This window comes from Leucoraja erinacea, chromosome 1, assembly GCF_028641065.1.
Source record: "Leucoraja erinacea ecotype New England chromosome 1, Leri_hhj_1, whole genome shotgun sequence".
In the NCBI taxonomy this organism is placed as follows: Eukaryota; Metazoa; Chordata; class Chondrichthyes; order Rajiformes; family Rajidae; genus Leucoraja; species Leucoraja erinaceus.
In genome coordinates, this window is record NC_073377.1 from 56,749,710 (window position 1) to 56,777,210 (window position 27,501).

Consider the following 27,501-nt stretch of genomic DNA (forward strand, 5'->3'; position numbering starts at 1 on the left):
CTCAGAATACTGAGATTTCCATACAACCATGGCAAAAGAGAAATGCATCATACCATATTTTCCTAAAGTGCAAGGAAGCAAAATAAACAAAAATATAATTTATTTCTGTACTCAAAATGTTTCTCACCGGTGACAGAATCTAATCTGAATTTCTCTGCCCCAGTTCCATGGAGCGTGTAAGTGACTGCTCCATTCGAACGGATATCTGCATCTTCAGCCAAAACCACAAGGATTAGTTTGGCAGAAGGAACATCCTCTGCAATGGTCTCAGTGTAGAGTGTCTAAAAAAGAAAATAGGATACTTTATATCTTACAACTATATTAATAGCAAAAGGATAACGAGGGATAAAATTGGTCCATTGGAGAGACAGAGTGGGCAGCTATCTGCAGAGCCAAAAGAGATGGGGGAGATATTGAACAAATTTTCTTTTCTTCACCAAGGAGAAGAATATTGAATTCTGTGAGGTAAGGGAACTAGTAGAGTAGCTATGGATACTATGAGTTTCAAAATAAAAGAAGTACTGACACTTTTGAAAAATATAAAATTGGATAAGTCTCCAGGTACTGACAGTATATTCCCTAGGACATTGAGGGAAGTTAGTGTAGAAATAGCCGGGGCTATGACAGAAATATTTCAAATGTCATTAGAAATGGGAATAGTCCCCGAGGATTGGCGTACTGCGCATGTTGTTCCATTGTTTAAAAAGGGTTCTAAGAGTAAACCTAGCAATTATAGACCTGTTAGTTTAACTTCAGTGGTGGGCAAATTAATGGAAAAGATACTTAGAGATAATATATATATAAGCATCTGGATAAACAGGGTCTGATTAGGAACAGTCAACATGGATTTGTTTGACTAATCTTCTTGAATTTTTTCCAGAAGTTACCTAAGGAAATTGACGAGGGTAAAGCAGTGGATGTTGTCTATATGGACTTTAGTAAGGCCTTTGACAAGGTTCCTCATGGAAGGTTGGTTAAGAAGGTTCAACTGTTGGGTATAAATGCAGGAGTAGCAAGATGGATTCAACAGTGGCTGAATGGGAGACGCCAGAGGGTAATGGTGGATGGCTGTTTGTCGGGTTGGAGGCAGGTGACTAGTGGGGTGCCGCAGGGTTCTGTGTTGGGTCCTTTGTTGTTTGGCATGTACATCAATGATCTGGATGAAGGTGTGGTAAATTGGATTAGTAAGTATGCAGATGATACCAAGATAGGGGGCATTGTGGATAATGAAGAGGATTTTTCAAAGTCTACAGGGTGATTTAGGCCATTTGGAAGAATGGGTTGAAAGATGGCAGATGGAGTTTAATGCTGATAAATGTAAGGTGCTACACCTTGGCAGGACAAATCAAAATAGGACGTACATGGTAAATGGTAGGGAATTGAAGAATACAGTTGAAGAGAGGGATCTGGGAATAACCGTGCATAGTTCCTTGAAGGTGGAATCTCATATAGATAGGGTGGTAAAGAAAGCTTTTGGTATGCTAGCCTTTATAAATCAGAGCATTGAGTATAGAAGCTGGGATGTAATGTAAAAATTGTACAAGGCATTGGTGAGACCAAATCTGGAGTATGGTGTACAATTTTGGTCGCCCAGTTATAGGAAGGATGTCAACAAAATAGAGATACAGGTGCACAACCTTTTATCCGGTGTTCCAGAAACCGAAAAGCTCCGAAAACCGGCCATTTTTTCCAGATGTCGTCTGCGCACCAAAGCTCGCGTTTGGCGCCAAACTTGACCCAAAACGACCCACGGTCAACCCAGGTCTGTACTACTGTAGCGGCTGCCTCCTCCCTGGAGACCGGGAGACGCTTAAACATCTGTAAATCATTGCTTAAATGTTAGTCAGTTAGTTTGGAGGGCTTTTATGTGAAGGGGGGTGAAGGGGTAAACTTTAATTCTTAGTCCCCTACCTGGTCGGAGAGGCGGGGAGCGGTCAATGCCTTACCGGGTCGCCGTGCAGTAAGCTCCGCAGCGCTGTGGCCGGTGGGGCAGCGGGCGGCGCCGGTTGTAGCTCCGACCCCGGCAACTCTACCCCTGGCTGCGAGGCACTCCAAATCCAGCGCGGCCCGCGGCCGGACGCCCCAGCTCCGCGAATGTCGGGAGTCGGCGGCATCGCAGTGCTGGGATACCAGCGGGGAGCGGGCAATGCCTTACCGGGTCACCGTGCGGCAAGCTCCGGAGCGCTGTGGCCGCCGACACACAACATCGCGGAGCGTCGCTGGATTTGGAGCGCCGCGCAGCCAGGGGTAGAGTTGCCGGGGTCGGACCTCCAACCGGCGCCGCCCGCGGCCGGACGGAGCCCCCAGCTCCGCGAGGTTGGGAGTCGCCGACCAGGTAGGTAGGGGACTAAGAATTAAAGTTTCCCCCTTCACCCCTACACCACCACCACCACATAAAATCCCTCCAAACTAACTGACTAACATTTATGCAATGATTCTCCCGGTCTCCGGGGAGGAGGCAGCTGCTCCAGACTTTTCAAGCCGCCCGCGCTACCTACCTAATCTACGCTAAAAATCTTCCATTCTAAAATCCGAAAATGTCCGAAATCCGACAAGTGTCTGGTCCCAAGGCTTTCGGATAAAAGGTTGTGCACCTGTAGTACAGAGGAGATTTACTAGAATGTTGCCTGGGTTTCAACAACTAAGTTACAGAGAAAGGTTGAATAAATTAGGTCTTTATTCTCTGGAGCACAGAAGGTTAAGGGGGGACTTGATAGATGTCTTTAAAACGATGAGAGAGATAGACAGAGTTGATGTGGACAAGCTTTTCCCTTTGAGAATAGGGAAGATTCAAACAAGAGGACATGACTTCAGAATTAAGGGACAGAAGTTTAGGGGTAACATGAGGAGGAATATCTTTACTCAGAGAGTGGTAGCGGTGTGGAATGAGCTTCCAGTGGAAGTGGTGGAGGCAGGTTCGATGGTATCATTTAAAAATAAATTGGATAGGCATATGGATGAGAAGGGAATGGAGGGTTATGGTATGAGTGCAGGCAGGTGGGACTAAGGGAAAATAATAGTTCGGCACGGACTTGTAGGGCCGAGATGGCCTGTTTCTGTGCTGTCATTGTTATATGGTTATATATGGTTAATTATACCTGTTTTCATCCATGTGCCCCATTTAACAAAAATACCTTGAAAGCACAGATATTAATGGGTCCCTATAAATATCATGAATTTAGCAAATCCATAATTGACGGATAACATTTTAAAAGCCTATAAATTGGAATTTGTAATCCAATTAGTTAGCCTTTTTTTATTTTCCCCTGTCAACCTTTATTGAACTAGTTGTTCCTTCATTAACAGTTTAGCTGCCAGTGTACCAAGGTTGCTGAAGATCTAATTGTGACACTAATATTAAAAAAAACAAGTTAGACTTCCACAACATTGCACATGTAAAGCTGAAAACATGCCTGAGATTTAGTAAAAAGTGAAAGAAGAGCAGGGAATAATTAGATGTGCAAGTTAATTTAGTCTGTTTTTAAATTATCGACTTTGTAATAATTTATATATTCTAAAGTAACAATTTAATATTACTAACAGTAAGCATGCAGGTACATCAGGGAGTGAAGAAAGCTAATGGCATGTTGGCCTTTATAACAAGAAGAGCAAGTATAGGAGCATAGAGGTCCTTCTGCAGTTGTACAGGGTGCTAGTGAGATCACACCTGGAGTATTGTGTGCAGTTTTGGTCTGCAAATTTGAGGAAAGCCATTCTTACTATTGAGGGAGTGCAGCGTAGGTTCACTAGGTTAATGGCGGGACTGTCATATGTTGATAGAATGGAGCAACTAGGCTTGTATACACTGGAATTTAGAAGGATGAGAGGTTATCTTATTGAAACATACAAGATTATTAAGGAATTGGACATGCTAGGGGCAGGAAACATGTTCCTGATGTTAGGGGAGTCGAGAACCAGGGACCACAGTTTAAGAATAAGGGGTAGGCCATTTAGAATGGAGATGAGAAAAAACGTTTTCACCCAGAGTTGTGAATTTGTGGAATTCTCTGCCTCAGTAGAGGCTAATTCTCTGGATGCTTTCAAGAAAGAGTTAGATAGATCTCTTAAAATTAGCAGGCAAGGGATATGGGAAGAAGGCAGGAACAGGGTACTGATTGTGGATGATCAGTCATGATCACAGTGAATGGCAGTGCTGGTTCGAAGAGCCAAATTGCCTACTCCTGCACCTACTGTCTATTGTCTAATTAAATTTTATGAATCTAAAAGCAAAATTGATTAAGAAAACTTGACCAGTCGTGTTTGGACCCCTGATAGTAATGATACAGTATTATGTCTGTTGCCAAGAAGGTAAATTACTTATTAGAAACTTAGTTAGTGCTTAGAGCATTTCGATTCAAATATGGGCACAGGAATTTACTGTGGAATATTTGGAAGTGGACACAAGTATAAGATTAGCACATGTGCATTCAAATATTCACATAATCTGGATAATCTATATTCCATCAAACTTTATATAGCAACCTTTATAAAATTCTGGTCACATACTTTAAGCACATGTGCTAGGGAACTGACAGACATTTAACATGGATCAATATAAAGTCATAACACAGATGGAACAGAAAATTGCAAACACGTGTGAATTTATGTTGCTTGTTGACCTTTTGATGAAATAAGAGTCTGACTTCACCAAGGCCAAGCACTATATCCAACAAGACTGTTTGGCCATAAATTGAAGCATAATAATTCCATCCTGGAATGTATCATTTCAGAAACATGGTATACCATTTTGGGAATCTACCCTCCAAAGGACAATGACATAATACCAGTCTGGAGGTTAATTGTTGGACTTAATCATTCAAATTACAACTGATTTTATTTACCTTGAAGATCGAAAATATCATCAAGAGGGAATTGATGATAATGAAGAAAACAGCTGCATTACAGGTAAGTGACATGGTATATTTTTGTTTGTAGATGTAAAATTGAGGTGCCTCGTGAAACTAATGAGAACATTTAACAAGACATTGCACACTTACAATATTGTGAATTTAACAAAGTACAACACAAATTGCTGAAGTAACTCAGCGTGTCAGGCAGTAACTCTGTTGGACGTGCCCTCCAGAGATGCTGCCTGACCCAGATTTACTCCAGCACTTTGTGTCCCACGCAAAATTCCAACATGTGCAGTTCCTTACGTCTCCAATTTAACGAAGAAGAACTTTAAAAAAAAAGTAATTGAACAGTATTTGAAACCTTATGACCTAAGGACATATTAGAACAGATGTTTGAAAGCTTGATTATTGTGTTTTAGAAATGTCTCAAAAGGAAAGGTCTTCCTGAAGGGTTCTCAGAGATTAAAGCTTTGACAACAACAGCTGCCAATTGCGGTAAAATTAAAACAGAGTGCATTGGATGCCAGATTTGGAGCATTGCACCCATTTTGGAAGGTTGCAATGTAGGTGAAGATCACAAAGGTAGGGAGGTGCATTGGAGGCCACTGAGATTTGAGATTTGCTAGGCTGAGAGGCAGGGGTGTACGCAAGCGCGCTAGTAACTGAAGGTGAAGTAGGTTGACTGCGGCAAAGTTTTGATTCAAAGTTTACAGGATGGGGAAGGAGGAAAAGAAAATGGGCATTCAAAAGAACATTAATATAATTAAATCTAGAGGTAACATTGCAGTAAATTACGCAAGATGTGACTGTAACCAAGCCAGGAAATGTTATAAAACACAAAATAGATGGTCTTGACGATGGCACAGATATATGATGCATTTCTGAAGGCCACTGTGGAGTCCAAGCTGAAGCCAAGAGTCCACTCCAGAATCAATGAGTGGGCAGGGGAAGAAGTAGTGGCCAGGAAACAAGATGTTGCCAGGACTGGAGGGGCTGAGCTACAGAGAGAGGTTGGCAACACGGAAGGCTGAGAGATGATCTTACAGAAGTATACAAAATAGTGAGGGGAATAGAAAGACTGGATGAGCAGTCTTTTTCCCCAGGGTTGGAGAATCAAGAACTAGTGGACATAGGTTTAACGAGAGAGGCAAAAGATTTAATAGGAACCAGAGGGGCTATTTTTTTAAGCAGAGGGTGGTGGGTAAATGGAATGAGCTGCCTGTGGAAATTGTTAAAGCAGCTACAAAATCAACCTTTAAAAGATGTTTGGACCAGTACATGGATAGAAAAGGTTTAGAGGGATAGTGCCAAACATGGGCAAATGGGGCATCTTTGTCAATATAAGCAAATTGGGCCAAAGGGTCTGTATGACTATATGATCAGCACGCAGATTTGAAATCAAATGCTTAAATTAAATCTTCTGAGCAGATCAGAACTTCGGTTAATAATTAAATTTACACCCTAAAGGAGGATCTAAAGAAATAAGAACTAAGGAAGACATTTCAAGTTGATGGTAGAGATTAAACAATGAAATGTTTTTTGCTCTTGCATGAAGCTTTCTTTAATTTCTTCTGTGACATGCTATAATGTGCCCTCAAAGTACAAGAATGATTAATAATCAAAACAATGTGGCAATAATAGAAGTTGGCATCAACTTTTTTTTCCTTTGAGCCATCACAACTTTTTTTTCCTTTGAACCATCACAAATTCTCCTCAACACATAACCCTCTAAAGTGAATGTAACACAGCATTAGCCTTTTTGCAATACTGCCCAGAACCTGCTGTGAGCAGCCAGCTGCCTGTGCATATCAAACAGTGCCCTCCATAATGTTTGGGACAAAGATCCATCATTTACTTATTTGCCTCTATACTCCACAATTTGAGATTTGTAATAGAAAAAAATTGCACATATTTAAAATGTACATTATCAGATTTTAATAAAAGCCATTTTTATACATTTTGGTTCTAAACAATTTTTTTCTATTACAAATCTCAAATTATGGAGCACAAAGGCAAATAAATAAATGATGGGTCTTTGTCCAAACATTATTGAGGGCACTGTGTGTATATATATATATATATATATTTTTTTTTTTCTTTTTCAAAAAAGAATCAATTTCTTTCTGTCACGTGCCATTAACTCTCCATGAATCTTATCCCTCATCTTGTTCACAGAATTACTCACAGCTGAGCAATATCATCTGCTTGATACGTCTGATGCTTGTCCCTGAACCAGAGTTCTAATCTCCTTTAAGGTTTAAATGCCCGAGCTTTCTTTGTTGATTCCTTCATTGGTTACTAGAGAAAAAAATCTATATGAAAACAAAGCTAAACCTCATTAAGATTGCTGTATGGTTTAAAGGATTAAATGATTTAGCATAAAAAATAACTGATACTGTGAATTAAAAATTGAGAAGGTAATTTAATTTTAGTGTTAGGATTTGATTGCATAAAAAGTCACTAGCACCGACATATTCTAGATAGGCTTTGTGAGGAGAAAGGAACACATGGCCTTAAATATAATGCTCCTCAGACCTGAAAGAATAATAATTTATTGTTCTTCTGCTCACACTTAAACATGCTTGCATCAATATTTGTCTCTGCTCTTTTGGTATATGGGTACAGAATGGAGAAAATAATTTTCTCCAAACATACGAAGTTTTTAATCAATAATTGACAACAATAAACAAGAAATGTAAATACTTACCTTTTCACAAATTGGACTGTTATCATTTGCATCAAGGACTTTAACTTCAACAATTGCTCTGGCTACTAAAGTTCCATCAGTAGCTATAATGTTTAAAAGATAATGATCCTTCTTTTCTCTATCCAAAGGCTTCCTGACATAAACTTTCCATTCATTCTGAATGTGCTCAATGGCAAACTGTCCCAGAGCATCACCACCTGAAGATTAATTTGAAAATTGTTATTAAAGATCACCGACATACCTTACTTATCAACAAGAGCACAACAGAGCCACTGATTAATCATCAGCATCTGTTACTGATTTGATCGGATAAAAATGCAAGGAGAAATTTTGAAACATATTGGAAACATTTGCACAGCATCTGCTGTTGCATAAATTTGTGAGCGCTTAATCGAGTTAGGCACCGTGAACGTCTCAGAGGTTGTTGTTCCAGCAACTGAGACTAATAAATAATTGTTAGTCTGAGAATGTTTCTGATGGTCATCCAGCAAATGCTGATGTGAAAGCACAGCTGCTGTACCTCAGCATGTTAGTTGTCCATGAAGAGATTTATTGGCAACTCCAACCTTATGGGCAAACATACAAACCCACATTCTTTGTAATGATGGTATGGTGTATGTGGAGACACAAGAGGGGGCATTGGCTATTAGATCCATTATTCAGTTTCACCTTTCTAGCTCAAATACAATAAGGCAATTGTCATCCCATTTATGGTGCCACAGCTCCAACTCAGAAAGCAAAGATAGACACAAAGTGCTGGAGTAACTCAGCAGGTCTGGCAGCATCTCTGGAGAAAAAGGATGGGTGACGTTTTGGGTCAAGACCCTTTTTCAGACTGAAAGTAGGGAGTGGGAGGGAGGAGGGGGCGGGGAGCTGAAGTTGGAGGTGAGAGAAGACCAGGATCAACCAGAAACGGCCTCAGGCAGGGCATTGCCAGGCAGGTCCATTGTTGGCTCGGGAAAGTGTGGTCTCAAGAAAAACAATATGGAGAACTGTGGAACTGGTAAAACGACTAAGGAGGAGGAAGGGGTGAGGAGGGAGGGAGGGGAGTAGGAGATGAAGTTACTTAAAATTAGGGAATTCAATGTTCAAACTGCTGGGTTGTAAAGCTATCCAAGCAGAATCCTCCAATTAGTGTGAGGCTTCACTTTGGCAATGGAGGAGGCCCAGGACATAAAGGCCAATCTGGTAATAGGTAAGGGTTGGCAACTGATAGATCCCGTAGGCCTAGGTGGACCTGTCGCTGAGTCGATGTTTGGTCTTGTTAAATATATTTTATTTTTCCCTACTTATCTTTGGAAAATTTCCAGTAAGGAAAAGCATGATATACAAATCAAAAAAAGGTAATTATTTCCACTGCCCATAATATTCTTTAGTGCACTGGTGACATTAAATCACTAATATGAGCTACGGAGGTAAGCTAGCCAAGAATGTAAAAGAGGATAGTAAAAGCCTCTTTAGGTATGTGAAGAGGAAAAAAATATTTAAGACCAAAGTTGGACCCTTGAAGACTGAAAAAGTTGGATTTATTATGGGGAACAAGTAAATGGCAGACGAGTTGAACTGGTACTTTGGATCCGTCTTCACTAAGGAGGAAACAAACAGTCTCCCTGATGTACAAGTGGCAAGAGGATCTGGGGTGATGGAGGAACTGAGGGAATTCACATTAGACAGGAAATGGTGTTGGGTAGACTGATGGGACTGAAGGTAAATAAATCCCCAGGGTCTGCATCCCAGGGTACTTATGGAAGTGGCTCTAGAAATTGTAGACACATTGGTGATCATTTTCCAATGTTCTATAGATTCAGGATCAGTTCCTGTGGATTGGAGGGTAGCTAATGTTATCCCACTTTAAAGAAAGGCAGGAGAGAGAAAACAGGGAATTATAGACCAGTTAGCCTGACATCGGTGGTGGGGAAGATGCTGGAGTCAATTGTAAAAGATGAAATAGTGGCACATTTGGATAGCAGCAGCACGATTGGTCCAAGTCAGCATGGATTTACGAAGGGGAAATCATGCTTGACTAATCTTCTGGCATTTTTTGAGGATGTAACTAGGAAAATGGACAAGGGAGACCGAGTAGATGTAGTGTACCTGGACTTTCAGAAATCATTTGATAAGGTCCCGCATAGGAGATTAGTGGGCAAAATTAGAGCACATGGTATTGGGGGTAGGGTGCTGTCATGAATTTTAAAAATGGTTGACAGACAGGAAACAAAGAGTAGAGATTAACGGGTCCCTTTCAGAATGGCAGGCAGTGACTAGTGAGGTACCGCAAAAGTTTGGTGCTGGCACCACAGCTATTTACAATATACATTAATGATTTAGATGAAGGGATTAAATGTAACTTCAACAAATTTGCAGATGACACAAAGCTGGGTGGCAGTGTGAACTGTGAAGAGGATGCTATGAGGATGCAGGGTGACTTGGACAGGTTGGGTGAGTGGGCAGATGCAGTTTAATGTGGATAAATGTGAGGTTATCCACTTTGGTAACAAAAACAGGAAGGCAAGTTATTATCTAAATGTTGTTTGGAAAAGGGTAAGTACAATGGGATCTGGGAGTCCTTGTTCACCAGTCAATGAAAGTAAGCATGCAGGTAGAGCAGGCAGTGAAGAAAGCAAATGGCATGTTGGCCTTCATAACAAGAGGAGTTTAGTATACGAGCAAGGAGGTCCATCTGCAGTTGTACAGTGCCCTAGTGAGACCACATCTGGAGTATTGTGTGCAGTTTTGTTCTCCCAATTTGAGGAAGGACATTCTTGCTATTGAGGTAGTGCAGCGTAGGTTCACCAGGTTAATTCCTGGGATGGCGCGACTGTCATATATTGATAGAATGGAGCGGCTGGGCTTCTATACTCTGGAATTTATAAGGATGAGAGGATATCTTATTGGGGTTTGGATATGCTAGAGGCAGGAAACATGTTCCCAATGTTAGGAGTCCAGGACCAGGGGCCACAGTTTAAGAATAAGGCGGAAGCCATTTAGAACGGAGATGAGGAAAAAAAATTTCACACAGAGAGTTGTGAGTCTGTGGAATTCTCTGCCTCAGTGGTGGCGGAGACTGATTCTCTGGATGCTTTCAAGAGAGAGCTAGACATAACTCTTAAAGATAGCGGAGTCAAGGGATATGGGGAGAAGGTAGGAACGGGGTACTGATTGTGGGTGATCAGCCATGATCATATTGAATGGCGGTTCTGGCTCGAGGGGCCGAATGGCCTACTCCTGCACCTATTGTCTATAAATATATAGTAATGATTTAGATGATGGAATTAAAAGTAACACTAGCAAATTTGCAGATGACACAAAGCTGGGTGGCAGTGTGAACTGCAAAGAGGATGCTAGGAGGTTACAGAGTGACTTGGACAGGTTGAGTGAGTGGACAGATGCAGTATTATGTAGATAAATGTGAGGTTATTCACTTTGGCAACAAAAACAAGGAGGCAGATTATTATCTCAATGGTGTCAGATTAGGAAAAATGGAAGCGCAATGAGACCTGGGTGTCCTTGTACACCAGTCATTGAAAGTAAACATGCAGGTACAGCAGGCAATGAAGAAAGCTAATGGCATGTTGGCCTTCATAACGAGAGGATTTGAGTATAGGAGTAAAGAGGCCCTTCTGCAGTTGTACAAGGCCCGGGTGAGACCATATCTGGAGTATTGTGTGAAGTTTTGGTCTCCTAATTTGAGGAAGGACATCCTTGCTATTGGGGCAGTGCAGCGTAGGTTCACAAGGTTAATCTCCGGATGGCAGGAAAGTCATATGAGGAAAGATTGGAAAGACTGGGCTTATATTCACTTGAATTTAGAAGGATGAGAGGGAATTTTATAGAAACACATAAAATTATAAAAGGACTGGATAAGCTAGATGCAGGAAAAATTTTCCCAATTTTGGGGGGAGTCCAGACCCAGGGGCCACAAAGACCATTTTTTAGTCTAAGAATAAAGGGGAGGCCATTTAAAATTGAGATGAGAAAAAACATTTTCACACAGAGAGTTGTGAATTTGTGGAATTATCTGCCACAGAAGGCAGTAGAGGTCAATTCACTGGATGAATTTAAAAGAGAGTTATATAGAGCTCTAGCGGCTAGCAGAATCAAGGGATATGGGGAGAAGGCAGGCACGGGTTACTGATTGTGGATGATCAGCCATGATCACTATGAATGGCATGCTGGCTCGAAGGATCAAATGGCCTCCTCTTGCACCTATTTACTATGTTTTCTATGTTAGTTTCTTAAAAGATATATCCTCCCATTTCTACGTTAAAACAAAACAGTGTTTATGCTTTTTTTTTTAAACTTCATGAGAATTTTTCTCCAAATGTTAGATTGCTGTAGAGACAGTGACTAACCAATTTTCGTAACTTGGAACGTTTGCTTGGGATAGTTAGAAGGGTAGTTGCCTGGGATTATTTGAAACTGCAGATGTACCATGGCAGAGGATGCTGATAGCATTATCTGGTCTAGTGCCTTGCAGATAATAGAGTTAATAATGTAACTACAGACATAATAACATAAATAAACTTTACTACCCATTAAAGCCCTTTGTTCAAATCAATTACAATGCATCAGTAACAATACATACTATATTCTTGCTATTGGAAATGTTGCAATAATCAAAAATCAAGAAGTAATCAGAAAAGGGTAACAGGCCATTCTTCATTGAGTCAGTCTAATTAAGCTAAACCCTTATTGGGCAAATTTTAAAGAGTTTTACAAAATATAAATCAAAATGTAATTATTTTTACAGATACCAAGTCAAAAATAATTTTGTAAAATAGTATCAACAGATAAGTAAACATAATATGTTTTGAAATTAGTGATGGTATTAAATGGGCCCAATGCAGAGCACCTCTGTCATTGTATCAATTTGGCAGAAATTTATGGGAACATCTAACACATGGCTAAGCCACAAAATACTCCATATTTTCAACTCAAGGGAGTTTCACTGTTTATCTCACATAAGCTTCAATACTCAAACATTAAGAATAACAAAGGGCGATGGAAAAGGCATGTACTGAAGGAGCAATTAGTCCAGGCACAATTAAAGATGGTGTACAATTCATCCTGAAAATGTGGCCAACTCTCAATATTTAAAAACAAATATGATGTTTTAGGGGACTATTCAGGGTAAAGAGATATCTAACATTCTTTTATTTTTCCAAAGTAAAAAAGTAATACGTTTAAACCAAATATGATATATGACTGTCTGGAACTTTCTGTAATGACTTTGCTGCTGACAAATACCAAATGTAGACACTGATTATTGTTTGTGATTTAAATTAATGACTTGGACGTAAATGTAGCTGGGTTAGTTAGTAAATCTGCAAATGGCACCAACATTCCTGGAGCTACAGACAGTGAGGATGATTGTATACGGCAGGATAGAGATCAGTTACAGAAATTGGTGGAGGAAAGGCTCATAAGAGGAAGTGTGAAGTGGTGCACTTTGGGGGGAGAAATTGGATGCAAGGTGAAGGTCTATGGTTGATGGTAAAACCCTTAAAAGCATAAACGTGCAAAAGGATGTTGAGGTCCAAGTCCATAGCTGTGAAAGTGGCAAGCACAAGTACATAGAGAGGTAAAGAGGGCATAAGGTATGCCCACTTCATTGGTTAGGACATTGAATATAACATTCAGAAAGTCATAATGCAGCGCTATATGACTTTATTTTGGCCGCATTTGTAGTATTGCGTGCAGTTTGGTTGCCCTATTATGGGAAGGATGTGGAGGCTTCGGAGAGGGTGCAGAAGAAGTTTCAGGGGATTCAGCTGCAAGGAGAGAAGGTACTGGTGGATTGTCTTCTCTAGAACTCCAGAGGTTGAGGGGAGGCCTGATAGAGGTAGATACAATGATGGGAGGCATAGATAGCATAGACATTCAGGACATTTTTTCCCAGAGTGCAAATGGCAAATACTAGAGGGTATAACTTTCAGGTGGGAAGGGCAAGGTTTAAAGATGATGTGTGGGGCAAATGTTATTTTTTACACAGAGGGTGCCTGGAAGACATTATTTAGGGTGATGGTGAAAGCAGATACGATAGTGACGTTTAAGAGGCGTTTAGATAGGCACTTAGATGTGTAGAGAATGGAGGGATGTGAATAATACAGGCAATTGAGATGAGTTTATCTTGCATCATGTTCGGCACAGACATTGTGGGCTGAAAGGCCTGTTCGTGTGCTGTACTTTTCTGTGTTCCATATTATAGCAGTGAACTAACACCATAATTTTCTGGCAAAGTAATTGTAACATTCCTGAAGAAGCACAGCAAATGGGCAATAAAAAAAAATAACTGATATTTGATGCTACTTGGATCAGGAAGGGTTTCAGATAGATATCATGAGTTGAACCCACAGACAGAAGCAAGTACAAATGATAGACATTTATCCAAAGGGCCTTTTATGGATGCCTGCTTTATTTTGAGAGAATAATGACTACTCCCAGGCTACCACCGCTGTAGACACAAAACTCCAGATGCTGGTTTACAAAACCACCACTGAAGATGTACAACACAGGAACAAAATAATTTTAGTTTCAATGCTTTTGAAGGTTGTAACCCTAGTTCTGCTTTGGATTTATTATTTTGATATTAATAACTACACGTATATTTTGCAATTATGTACAACCAGTCATAAAACATAAATTATGATCTAAATTTCATATACAATGGGGTGTATTCAGATTGCAATTTTTAAGGTAAGAATCCAGCAAAATATTTCAGCCCAAGACAATTATTTTCAGCTGCTTCACACATTAAGGAAGTTGTTTTAAACACCATCACAAAGGGTATCGGCAGGTACTATCACAACATTTAAGAAACATTTAGACAAGTGCATGAATTGTTTAGGTTTAGAGGGATATGCGCCAAACACTGGCAGATCGGACTAGTGGCCAGTGTAGGCAAGTTGGACTGATGGGCCTGTTTCCACGCTGTAAAGCTCTATGCCAATCGCAAACCAACCAACTTTCAAAGCATACAATATGCAGGCAACATATTTCATAATTTAAATTGTAAACTACAATTGTTATGATTGAATTATAATAACAGTCTACTGTGTTGTCCTGGAGTGCTTTATCTGGCTTTTGTGGATATAAGAGTATGATCGGGGGCATTGTGGATAATGAAGAGGATTTCCAAAGTCTACAGAGTGATTTAGGCCATTTGGAAGCATGGGCTGAAAGATGGCAGATGGAGTTTAATGCTGATAAATGTGAGGTGCTACACCTTGGCAGGACAAATCAAAACAGGACGTACATTGTAAATGGTAGGGAATTGAAGAATACAGTTGAACAGAGGGATCTGGGAATAAACGTGCATAGTTCTTTGAAGGTGGAATCTCATATAGATAGGGTGGTAAAGAAAGCTTTTGGTATGCTAGCCTTTATAAATCAGAGCATTGAGTATAGAAGCTGGGATGTAATGTTAAAATTGTACATGGCATTGGTGAGACCAAATCTGGAGTATGGTGTACAATTTTGGTCGCCCAATTATAGGAAGGATATCAGCAAAATAGAGAGTCCAGAGGAGATTTACTAGAATGTTGCCTGGGTTTCAACAACTAAGTTACAGAGAAAGGTTGAATAAGTTAGGTCTTTATTCTCTGGAGCGCAGAAGGTTAAGGGGGGACTTGATAGAGGTCTTTAAAATGATGAGAGGGATAGACAGAGTTGATGTGGATCAGCTTTTCCCTTTGAGAATAGGGAAGATTCAATCAAGAGGACACGACTTCAGAATGAAGGGACAGAAGTTTAGGGGTAACATGAGGGGGAACTTCTTTACTCAGAGAGTGGTAGCCGTGTGGAATAAGCTTCCAGTGGAAGAGGCAGGTTCATTGGTATCATTTAAAAATAAATTGGATAGGCATATGGATGAGAAGCGAATGGAGGGTTATGGTATGAGTGCAGGCAATTGGGACTAAGGGGAAAAAGTTGTTCAGCACGGACTTGTAGGGCCGATATGGCCTGTTTCCGTGCTGTAATTGTTATATGGTTATATGTTATATGGTTAAATGGGAACAGTCAATTTCACTGCTGATTTTAAATAGGGAAATTAAGCAATTAATTTTAACTGTTATTAAAGGCCATTGCACACTGCTAAACTCCAGAAAATCAAGTGTCTATTATACATTGTCAGAATTTTCACTTACTGAAACCTATGCACCATAATAATGATACTGGTCCACCGTTAATTTTCCGGCACCTCCTTTAATCCGATCAAAATGATGAGAGCGCACATGAAATACCACCCCCCCCCTACCCGGCGGAAGCCTCCTGCTCCCTTCTCCTTCCCCGAAAATGTGGCCCAGGGCCGGGTGAGGCAGCCGATCTTGACCTCACCGGGACTTCCATGGCCTATCGCCGAGTCCCTGCAGCCGGGGTTCTAGAACCCCAGACTGGCCGGAGCAGGCAGATCTATTCCCATGGACGACTTCTGAGGCCGACATTGGAGGCGGTATCTCAGCCCTTCAGTGGCCTAGGTGGACCATTCCGATACTGTTGGATTCCTCTCAGAGGCAGTGACCTCTGTTGGTCCCACAAAGTGGATAATCCAGAAATGCTCTGGAACCAAGGATGCTAGAAGATTGGTGGTGGACCTGTATAATCAGAAAGCCATCAAGTTCTGACAGAATGTTAAATTATGAAAATGTTTGCTGAGTTTTTTATAGTTGGTCGCAACTCTTTCCTGGTTTTGGGTAAATAAATTTAAAAAAATGAATTTAGATTTGCCTATCCGATTACAGCAATTTTCTTCTACGAGAAAGCTACATTTAGTTTATACATACATTCTTAACACAAGAGCTAACATCCCTTTTGGCACAATGCAATAAGCAAAATATTCTAGTGTAGTCCTCACCTGCAATGTAACAGGTAACACGTCTGTTGACTTCCTCGGTATCAGCATCTGTCGTACTCAATATAGCGATCACTCCACCAGGTGGATCATCTTCACTCACAGTCCCCTTGTACACTTCAGCAGTAAAGCGAGGAGGGTTGTCATTCACATCAGTGACGGTGATATCGACTAATGTCGAAGCTGACAACTGTACCTTTTCTCCATGATCGGATGCCACCACTATGATACTATACTTCTTCTGTTCCTCATGGTCTAACTCTTTGAGGGTTGTTATCCAACCTGTTTCGCCATTAATGGTGAAGAGGTCTAGCACATGGTCAAGATCCTGAGATTGAGCTAAGCTGTAGGTCACCTGGCCATTCACACCAGAATCCTGGTCTGAAGCTTTTACTTGAATTACTGTGGTTCCTTCAGGCAGATTTTCCACAACAAATGCTTCGTAAGGATTAGAATCAAAAATGGGCTTGTTGTCATTCTCATCTTTCACTTGAATGCTTACATCCACAGAAGAAAATACTTCATATTCCTTAAAATTATATCGCACCATGACTGTAATTTGGTACCATTTGGTCGTTTCATGATCAAGAGACTTTTCAGTTTTCAACCTTCCAGTATCGGGTTCTATCATGAATATTTTATCCATGTTACTTTCAGGGGTATTTCCCTCCACAAGACTGTAGATCAGGGGCTGATCACTGTCTGCTCTGATCAAATCAATCTCAGTTCCAATGCTAATTTCTTCAGAAACAGCGAACGTGTAGAAGGGTTCTGGAAATACTGGAAGAGGAACTTCCGGTAGGAGGATTCGTACATAGACAGTGACAACCGATTCTAGCTGTGGAATTCCACCATCTCTAGCTCTAACAAAGAAAGTGTAAAAGTTATTTTCTAATCCAACCAGACTTTCCTTGGTACTGATGACACCGGTAAATGAATTAATTTGAAGGTTTTCTTCAACATTGTCGGAAGCAGCTTCAATGGTGTACACGATATCTGCATTGCTACCTTCGTCAGCATCGGAAGCTACAATTCTAATGACTGAAGATCCCTTTGAAGCATACGAACCAATGTTTACCTTGTACTCCGCAGCTCGGAACTGAGGTACATTATCATTTTCGTCAGTGAGTATCACATTGACATTGCAGAAAGCCACTTTTCCTCCACCATCTTTTGCCATAACACCGATAGTGATCACCTTCTCTACTGGATTTTCACGGTCCAATTTCTCAGAGGTGAAAATTCTTCCTCTCTGATCAACAGAAAACTTATCTCTTGCAAAGTCATTCACAATGGAATAATTTATTTGCCCATATGTGTCAGAGTCTTTATCTGTTGCCTTTACTGCAATCAAAAGGGTGTCAATTTCCGAATTTTCCGCCAATTCTACTTCGTAGTCACTTTGATCAAAAACTGGATGATGGAAATTAGCAGTCATAATATTTACCAGAACTTTTGCCGAGCTTCTGAAAACCCCATCTGATACACTTACTCCAAGATTATAAACTGCCTCCAGATTTTGCTTGGGTAAGTTTGCAATAGTAATAATGCCCAACTTGCTATCTATTGCAAAATTTGTACGATCGTTGCCAGACACAATCGAGTATCGGAGTTTCTCCACATCAGAAGTATCTGCATCCGAGGCTTGCACTAGCGTCACGAAATGCCCCCGGCCTATGGGCTCACTTATTGATGCTTGGTACAGCAGTTCATTGAACAGTGGTGGGTTGTCATTCAAATCAGTGACGTGCAGAGTCACAATAATGTCACTACTAAGTTGGGGCTTTCCATTATCCAAGGCTCTGACAAGGAGATCATACTGTTGAATATGTTCATAATCCAGCATCCGTGCTGTTAAAATGAGACCACTGGTGCTATCAATGTGAAAATATTCCGAGCTTTTGGTGTCATCTTCCACTAATTGGTAGTAAAGGACTTTATTTATTCCAGAATCTGAATCTGTAGCACTGACCTGAACCACTGATGTGCCTACCACCGAGGCCTCAGACAGAGTGGCAGTATATTTTCTCTCTGCAAACACTGGAGGATTATCATTGATATCTTCCACCACAATGTCGACAAACACCTCAGAGTGGGAGCCCGTCAGCGAGTCCATTGCTCGTATGGTTAACTTGTAAGCTGGATGTGTTTCAAAGTCTAATGCGCTAATTACATTTATGACTCCAGTGTTGAAGTTGATTGTGAACTGATTGAAAGGATCTCCATCTGTTATACTGTAAATTACCCGGGGGCCTTCTGGACTATTAGCCTGAACATGTACAACTGGGGTGTGAAGCTGAATATTTTCAGGTATCTCAATACTGTAGAATGGTTTTTCAAATACAGGCATGGCTTTGTTTATAACGGTGATGGGTACTTCAACTTCTGCAGAAAGTGATACCTCCCCTCCGTCCTTCACAACAACAATAATAATATGCTCCATATTTGAGAGGTTGGGTTCAAAATTCTTCTTTAGGGATATTTCCCCCGACGGTCCTATCTGGAAATGCTCATGGTGTTCTTTGAGATAATAGTAAACTTCTCCATTCTTACCAATATCCTTATCTATAGCGGTGACCTTGCGAATAACATGGCCTACTTCAGCATCAACTTGGACAATCGCATAATAAGGCAGGTTGACAAAAATTGGAGCATTGTCATTAATGTCTTCAACGGTAACCTTTACAACCACATGAGCCATTCTTGATGGGTTTTTTTCTTCGCTAACTTCAACCACTACATCAAACACTTCCTGCACTTCACGATCAAACATAATTCCTGTAGTTGAGAGAACACCCGACGTGTGACTTATTTTAAACTTTCTATCAGGATTAAGGATGTGGTAAAATAATGGCTCATTCATGTCATTGCCCATTGTAGTAATAATGGCTATAGTTTTAATCTCTGTGGAGTTTTCCTTTACTACAGCAAAATACGAACTTTGTGTGAACCTCAGGTGGTTTTCTTTGCTTTCTTTTATATTTATTCGTACCGAAGTTGTAGTTGAAAACTTGCCATCACTAACTCTGACTTTAAGTTCATATCGGCTTCTCAATTGGGTAGTGTTTTGCACTGAAATAAGTGCCGTCTTTACATCTATGGAGAACTTCTCACCTATGTTACCATCAATTATGGAATATATTAGATCCGCGTTTGAATTAGAATCTGCATCTGTGGCATTTACGACAGTCACTTTCACACCTTTATATGTTGGCACAAGAAGAGAGACATCATACAAATCTTGCACGAAGACTGGGGGACAATCGTTTACGTCGATCACATGAATGGTAACGTTTGTGCCATGTTCTGCAAACAACCGTGGGTTTCCACTGTCATGCACTTGCACGGTGAAATGAAAAATATTAGTCTGCTCATAGTCTAGCTTCAGCTCTGCACGAATGGCACCCGTGCTGGAATCAATGGCAAAATATTTCTGGGCAGATGGCTCAGCAATTTGATAAACCAGAAGAGCATTGGATCCTGCATCAACATCTGTGGCTTGAATTACCAGTGGAGTACTTTGGTTATTCAGAACAACACTGTTGACTTGGGCAGACTCACTAATGATTCCAACATACTCTGACTGAATGAAGACCGGCATGTTGTCATTTTCATCTTGCAGCCGTATCAAAACTGTGATATTAGTAGATAACCCAGCCATATTTGTAGCTTGAACAATGAGTCGGTAGAAAGCCAGTCCTTCATTGTCAAGTGCCTTCTGAGTAATGATGACTCCTGAGTTAGGGTTGATGTTGAATGCGCCATCTGTATTTCCATCTTTTACTTCATAAACAATAGATGATTGACTGGATGCAGTTATCAGGATGACAAAACTACCAATGCTGGCCCCTTCACTTATTTCTCCGTGGTATTCTTTCACTGCAAACTTGGGCGCTGCATTATCAGAAACGGTCACAAAGATGCGGACAATGGTAATGGCACTCATTGGAACATTTCCTCCATCAGTTGCTTTGACTATAAGTTCATATTGCACTCGTGTACTACGATTCAGGCCTTTAGCAACTGTGATCGTTCCCAGAACTGGATCAACGGCAAAGCTGTTACCAGCATTTCCTGTAAAAATCAAATAAAGATTAATATGTAATGAAAACAAAGATATAGAATAATAAAGACATATTAACATTAATTCAATAGGGTAGTAATTTGTGCTGGGGAATGAATGGCAAAATCAGCAAAGCCTAGGTACTCAGAGCAAAATCATTTATTGTTAGAAATTCATCTCCGTCAGCAGTGTTACATTCATCGCACAGTAGTTTTAGCACACTACCACAGAGTGTTCTGCTTCTGAAAATCAGTATATTGCCTTAGATGGATAAAATATAGAACAGCGTGGAATGTACTGCCACTATTCTACAGCATGGTTGGTGTTACGGATTGAGGATGAATTTCCAGATGCTGATAGAAACATAGAAAATAGGTGCAGGAGTAGGCCATTCGGCCCTTCGAGCCTGCACTGCCATTCAATATGATCATGGCCGATCATCCAACTCAGTATCCTGTACCTGCCTCCTCTCCAAACCCCCTGATCCCCTTAGCCACAAGGGCCACATCTAACTCCCTCTTAAATATAGCCAATGAACTGGCCTCAACTACCTTCTGTGGCAGAGAATTCCAGAGATTCACCACTCTCGCGTGTGTGAAAAATGTTTTTCTCATCTCAGTCCTAAAAGATTTCCCCCTTATCCTTAAACAGTGACCCCTTGTTCTGGACTTCCCCAACATCGGGAACAATCTTCCTGCATCTAGCCTGTCCAACCCCTTAAGAATTTTGTAAGTTTCTATAAGATCCGCCCTCAATCTTCTAAATTCTAGCGTGTACAGGCCGAGTCTATCCAGTCTTTCTTCATATGAAAGTCCTGACATCCCAGGAATCAGTCTGGTGAACCTTCTCTGTACTCCCTCTACGGCAAGTGTACGACTTATTGACTCAGATGTCAAGATATCCAAGTGGCTAATTTCCTGTGTCAGTTGAATAGACAACACATTGTTTTCTATTCCCTCTGCACCCACATCAATTGCTCTGAATACTGAGACTGCCCTGGCAGACAGTGTGGGAAAGAATGAGTGGTGGTGTGTAAATTTCTCCCACAGCACACAATAAAGATAATTAACAGAAATTAAAAATCATCCCAAGGGCATCTTTTAACAGTTTTAAGAATGTTGCGAGAAACCGATAGTGGCAGAAATAACATTTTCTGTCCTCACTTAAAATGGAGTTTCGCAGTGGACCGAAAACATATGTGGGAAGCTCAACGGCCATTTCCAGACATGCAACTTAGATGCCTTGCCAAATACTTAACTAGTTCAAGAAATAAGCAGCCACATGCTACTTTTCACAATGGACTGTTAGGCAACATTTTCATGATTAAAAATGAGCACTGCACAATCCAATTTCCAAGGCCATGATTTCTTTAGACTTTAGAGATACAGCGTGGAAACAGGCCTTTCAGCCCACTGTGACCACGCCAACCAGTGACCTTTGTCAATTTTATAAAAGGGCGTTTTTAAAACCTTTTGAAGGTCATCAAATGTGGCAGACAAGCCAAAATGTTCAATCTTAGATGTTCAATCTGGGGATAGCTCACAATTTTACAGAGTTGATAGACTGTCATCTTAAAGAAGAAAAAATGTTTTCACTTCTGGACAAATATCAAAGTAATTCATATTTTTTTCATTTTATGCTGTAAAAGATAAATAATTAATTTTAAAATAATTTCTCACTTAATATTAAACTACTTGATTGACATTTGCACTTAAGAACTTCTGGCCTTTCACATAAATCAAAATTCATGCAGAAATTGCAATCTAAGACACTCCAGGCATCCAAGGAATGTGTTTACAGTTATGATGAATGCAACATTCCCCATATTTTCCCACCCCCAATAACGCTGTCTCTTGTGCAGAATACAATGGTGGGAAATTAGAGAAAATGCTTTTATAGGTTAAACATGTGTCAATGAGATACATCATGAAACAATCTCATTATTTATACAGCTCTCGGCTTTCTTTTCCTAATGGAAACAAGCCCGAACTTCCCACACAAAATCAACAAGTTACAAGAAAGTACCCTTCAGGGATCACAGCGCACTAGTGAAATCTAAACACGAATATTCTTCTAGTATCCTGATGCAGACATGGGAAGGATGAGACATATTATGAAGATGGGGGATGGCTGTCGACCGATGAGGCAATGGAGTGGAATGTCTGCCCTACTCTCGACCGAAAACGAAAACAAAAAAAATCTTTGTGTATTTTTTTTCCATTCCAACCTCGTATGTTCCTTGCACTCGTGCTTAAAGTTTGGCTTCCTTCAAATTTGCACATTTCTTCTCTAATGGTTTAGCCTTTCCTTGTAGTCTATACTGAGCAGTTAACAGAATATTCACACCCACTAAATTCCTTTATCTATCATTTATCAAAAAATATTAGTCTGTCCTTCCTTTTGATGATGACAACTGAAACCAATAGCAGCAAAAAAACTAAACTCAGTGGGTCAGCAGCATGTGTGGGAATGGACAGACGTCTTAGCTGAGTCTTTAGTTTGGGGATACAGTGTGGAAACCGGTTCTTTGGCCCACCGAGTCCATGCCGACCAACGATCATCCGTGCACGAGTTCTATCCTACACAGAGACAATTTGCAAAAGCCAATTAACCTATAAACCTGCACATCTTTGGAATGTGGAAGAAAACTGGAGCACCCGGCGAAAACCCATGTGATCACAAATGGAAAGTGTAAACTCCTCATAGACAGGACACAAGGTTAGGATCTAACCCGGGTCTCTGGCGCTTTAAGACAGCAACCGCAGCACCACCGTGTCACCATTTCAGGTCAGGGCCCTTCTATCTGAAGAAGGATCCTAACCTAAAATGTCATTTGTACATTCCCTGCACAGATGCTGCCTCACCCACTGAGTTCCTCCAGCAATTTGTTTTTTTGCTCAAGTTTGCAGCATCTACAGTTTGCTATAAAACCAACATTCCTGATATTACTCAATTATTGAAGTAAATTGAAGTCTCAAACTAGGAAAGATAATTACCCGACTCAATTGTGTATGTAATTTCTGCATTCTGTCCCTTATCTTTGTCCAATGCCATAACTTGAAGCACTGCCGAATCAACTGCAGCCGATTCAAAGACACGACCAGTATAGGAAGAACTGGTAAACCATGGTGCATGGTCATTGGTGTCTTCAACATTAACAATGACTCTCACATAATTACGCTTGACGGGAACATCTTGATCTCGAACCTAGAAGAAAAATAGAAAAATAAATCTGTGAATAAATGTTCTAGTATCAAAACAACCACTTGGCCATCTCTTAACTCTTATTCTTAATATTAAGTAATATTAAGATAAGGTCAGGTGCTTCTGTCCAGCAGTAGATATAGAAGCTTAAAGGATCACACCACCAGACTCAGGAACAACTGCTTCCCCTCTGATATCAGGCTTCTGAACAGTCCTTTTGTAGGCTAGTGTAGGTATTCTACCCAATTCACCTTTATCCCATTGAGAACATTGGACTGATTCGTTACAATGTTGAGAAATTTATTCAATCTGTATCTTCTCCTTTGCTCTATCTATTGTACTCGAGTTTGACTTGAATGTATTTATGTATGGTAAATCTGAAAAGTTTGAATAGCATGCAAAATAAGGCTTTTCACAATACATGTGATTATAATAACCCTAAACCTAAATATGGACACACAAAAAGATGACGGAGGGATCTTAAAATTAAAATGAAAAATTGAGGAATTATGCAAGTTCTGTATGTTGCATCATGACGGGAAAGGACATTTAGGGTCATGGTTGGGGATTCAGAGATCCAAATAACATTCATAATGTGCAGTTTTATTTTTAGGGAAAAAAAAGAAAATTGGAACGTGACAGAAAAGGTGAAGTCCCGGATATTAATTTGTGGAGGGGAGTGGGTGATTGGAAGAAACATGTAGAAATTGGTGCTGTGACAACGGCAAGCAAACATATAATTAGTTAGTTATATTGTGAATTATCTGTACAAAGGTTTATGCAACATAGGTTGGTGCTTACTGATTCTGCATAGGCACCTAAAATAATATGCTTCTGTTTTCGCAGTCCCTCGAGATCGAGGATAACTTCCTTCCACTGGTGCTTGTTCTGCAGTGATGATGAGTTCAGGCTCTTCCACAGACAGGAACAAGAGATACTCGATAGAATAGTCGGTTTGTGAGTTCTGAGCTCCTTCTGCCAAATATATATAGTGTTTCTGGATACAGTGATTTCTAGGAGTCAGTGGCAGTGTTGCATGACTTCCAAGGAACATTTGATCATATCCTCAAGTGTATACATACTACCTTGATTTTACATGTACTGACAAGATTGACTATGCATCAGTAATTATAATATACTGCCCCCAATCCTAAGAAAGCAAGATGAATCATCAGCCGCATGCAAGATACACCACGCAAGTGCAATCAGCCCACAGTTAGCACACATTACTGAAGAATATTGGTGAGGACTCACATCAATTTCACATTCGTAGGCCAAATATGCTAACTACTGTCATTAGGCTGCAGCAACTCTGTTAAAAAAGGCTACTTGAGCATCAGCTCACTCAGGAACAAACATTTCTACAGCTGTGGATTATTTGGAAAGTAAGTAGAACGGAATGGGCTAATACTCAAATGTACTGTTGACTGGCAGTAGAACTGACTGACAGCACCATGGACTACTGTTCAATGTCAGTGCCTCTGTTGTAGATATTTCACAAACACGCACAGATCAAAGGCGCCAAACAAACATTGCATCTGAACGTCGTCAAGTAGCACATTTGGAAAACTGTTACAGGTAACCACGATGCTGCAGCGACAGAACCATAAATCTGGAGCGCACAATGAGAAATGGGTTCCAGACATGGAAAATATTCCAGTCTCCAGTATTGTGATCCTTGGCCTAATGAGAACCAAAACCCATCTGTCAACCTGATGATTACAGTCAAACATAATTGATGGAAGATGAAAAAGTTGCAATGTACATTCTAGTAGAATTATTACAAAGCACCGACTGCCATGAAAATAAAGTACACCCAGAACACATTTTCACTAAAAAATATCAAACTCACCATAATAGTAAGTACATGCTGATGTTTGGTCTCATGGTCCAGTCTTTCTGCTGTAAAGATAACACCAGTTCCAGGATCCAGCCTGAACCTTTTCAGACTGATTGGATCCGTGCTGCTTTGAAGAGTATAAATCAACTTATTCTTCTCATCCTTATCTGTGGCACTAACTTGCAGAATTACTGTTTCAGGAAGTGTGTCTTCTGGGATACTAACTTCATATTCTGGTTTTGAAAACTCAGGTCGATGGTCATTTGTATCAATTACTTTAATATAGACCTGAAATCAAATAGAATTTGATCATTCCATGTCCACTATATTTCTTTAATGTATCAATAACTTGCAATACAACACCAGTTCCATTATTCAATACTATACCAATAATCACTTTGTTTGTAATGCAGCAAGATTACATTAATATTTTATATTAAAAATAGATAATTGACACTTGGGTTTATTTTTATATTTGACAAAACTCTAACAGGCTGAATTATGTTTTCAAATGTCCAGATCAGAATAGTAAATCTGCTTTTGAAAGCCCACAAATGAAAGCCTAAATGGCATATTACCAGATTATCATAACAAAAATCAGCTTCATATGTTTTCCATTTCCCTTGAGAATATTTATGAACAAATGTAATGTTTTAAACAATTAAAACTATTAACAGGTTGTGTTTAATCAAGGGGAATCCAAAATATTGCTCTACAGAAACTCCTTATTTTCAACTGATGACCCTCAAGTGTTTCATGAAGTTTAGTTAATTTTAGATACAGCTTGCTTGCCTTCACTATTGTTCCACTGACTCCTACTTTTAAGGGCAGATGTGCTGTTCACTGTAGCTTACTTCATAAATAAAGCTTGCTAATCCACCCACTGAAAAGAACAAATATTACATCCGTCTAAAAATTGGAATAATGTTAAGTACGACCCATTGTGAATTGATTCATTTATTAAGTTTGCCAAGAAATGCTTACTTTTGCTGACTGGAGTGCAAACTTTCTAAATTCTTAATGGATAACATGGCAAGGCAATAAATTGAGTAGAAAATCTCAAAACATGACAGCATGAGTGAGTGCCGAGACCTTGAGTATCACAGGCAAATAAATAAAGGAGCACCATATTATAATATAGGATAATGGGAGGATATGGGGGAAGGCAGTGAGGGTAGAGAGCCAAAAGATGTAACATTACGGAAGGAGGATTCCTATGAAATGAGCAACAGAGAATACAATTGCAATGTGTACTTTAGTGAACACACTTTTTGCAGTCCCTCTTTTATATGAAAAGGGTTTCTCTAAGAGAGAGCTTTTGAAGAAATGGTTTCAGAAATCTTGACCCTTCCCCTTAACATGAAAAGGTGGTTCTGATTAAAAAATACCTCGAGCAATGCACTGGAATTCCTATCCCTCAAGATTTTTTGTCTGAGCTTCCATTCTTCGCAATTTCTACTCAACCATGATTCTATTATTTGCATCTTATGCTGCATTTCCAGCAATTTTACTGACTGCTTTGGTGCACATTTACCTAAAGTATTGAAAAGTAGATTTGCATCCCCAAATTTAAATCTTTGTACAACTTCATTACTTATTCTTTTTTGTGGCCACTACTGGAACATAATCCTTCCTTTAGTTTAGTTTAGAGATACAGTGTGAAAACAGGCCCTTTGCCCCACTGAGTCTACGCTGACCAGCAATCCCCATACACTAGCAGTATCGAACACACTAGGGACAATTTACAAACTTCAGTGAAACCAATTAATCTACAAACGTGTACATCTTCTATTTGTAGTGTGGGAGGAAACCGGAGTACCCAGGGAAAACCCACATGGTCATGTTGAGAACGTATAGACTCTATACAGGCAATACCCATAGTCAGGATCGAACCCGGTACCCTGACGCTGTAAGGCACCAACTCTACCACTGCACCACCTTGCCGCCTGATTCATATATAAATACAAAAAATGCTGGAAACAT

General features: G+C 40.1%; 1 protein-coding gene across 4 annotated transcripts in view; it reads right to left on the reverse strand.

The window, feature by feature from the left end:
• The window catches only part of fat1a (FAT atypical cadherin 1a), a 198,537-nt gene that overhangs the window by 48,342 nt on the left and 122,694 nt on the right, over positions 1-27,501 (reverse strand). For all 4 annotated transcript variants that reach the window (XM_055635259.1, XM_055635251.1, XM_055635243.1 and 1 more), the window contains exons 8-12: positions 25,531-25,806; positions 23,471-23,681; positions 16,415-20,485; positions 7,561-7,757; positions 128-281 (exon numbers count right to left, since the gene is read on the reverse strand). In XM_055635259.1, coding sequence (XP_055491234.1) covers positions 128-281; positions 7,561-7,757; positions 16,415-20,485; positions 23,471-23,681; positions 25,531-25,806 — 4,909 coding nt within the window. The remainder of the gene's footprint in view (positions 1-127; positions 282-7,560; positions 7,758-16,414; positions 20,486-23,470; positions 23,682-25,530; positions 25,807-27,501) is intronic.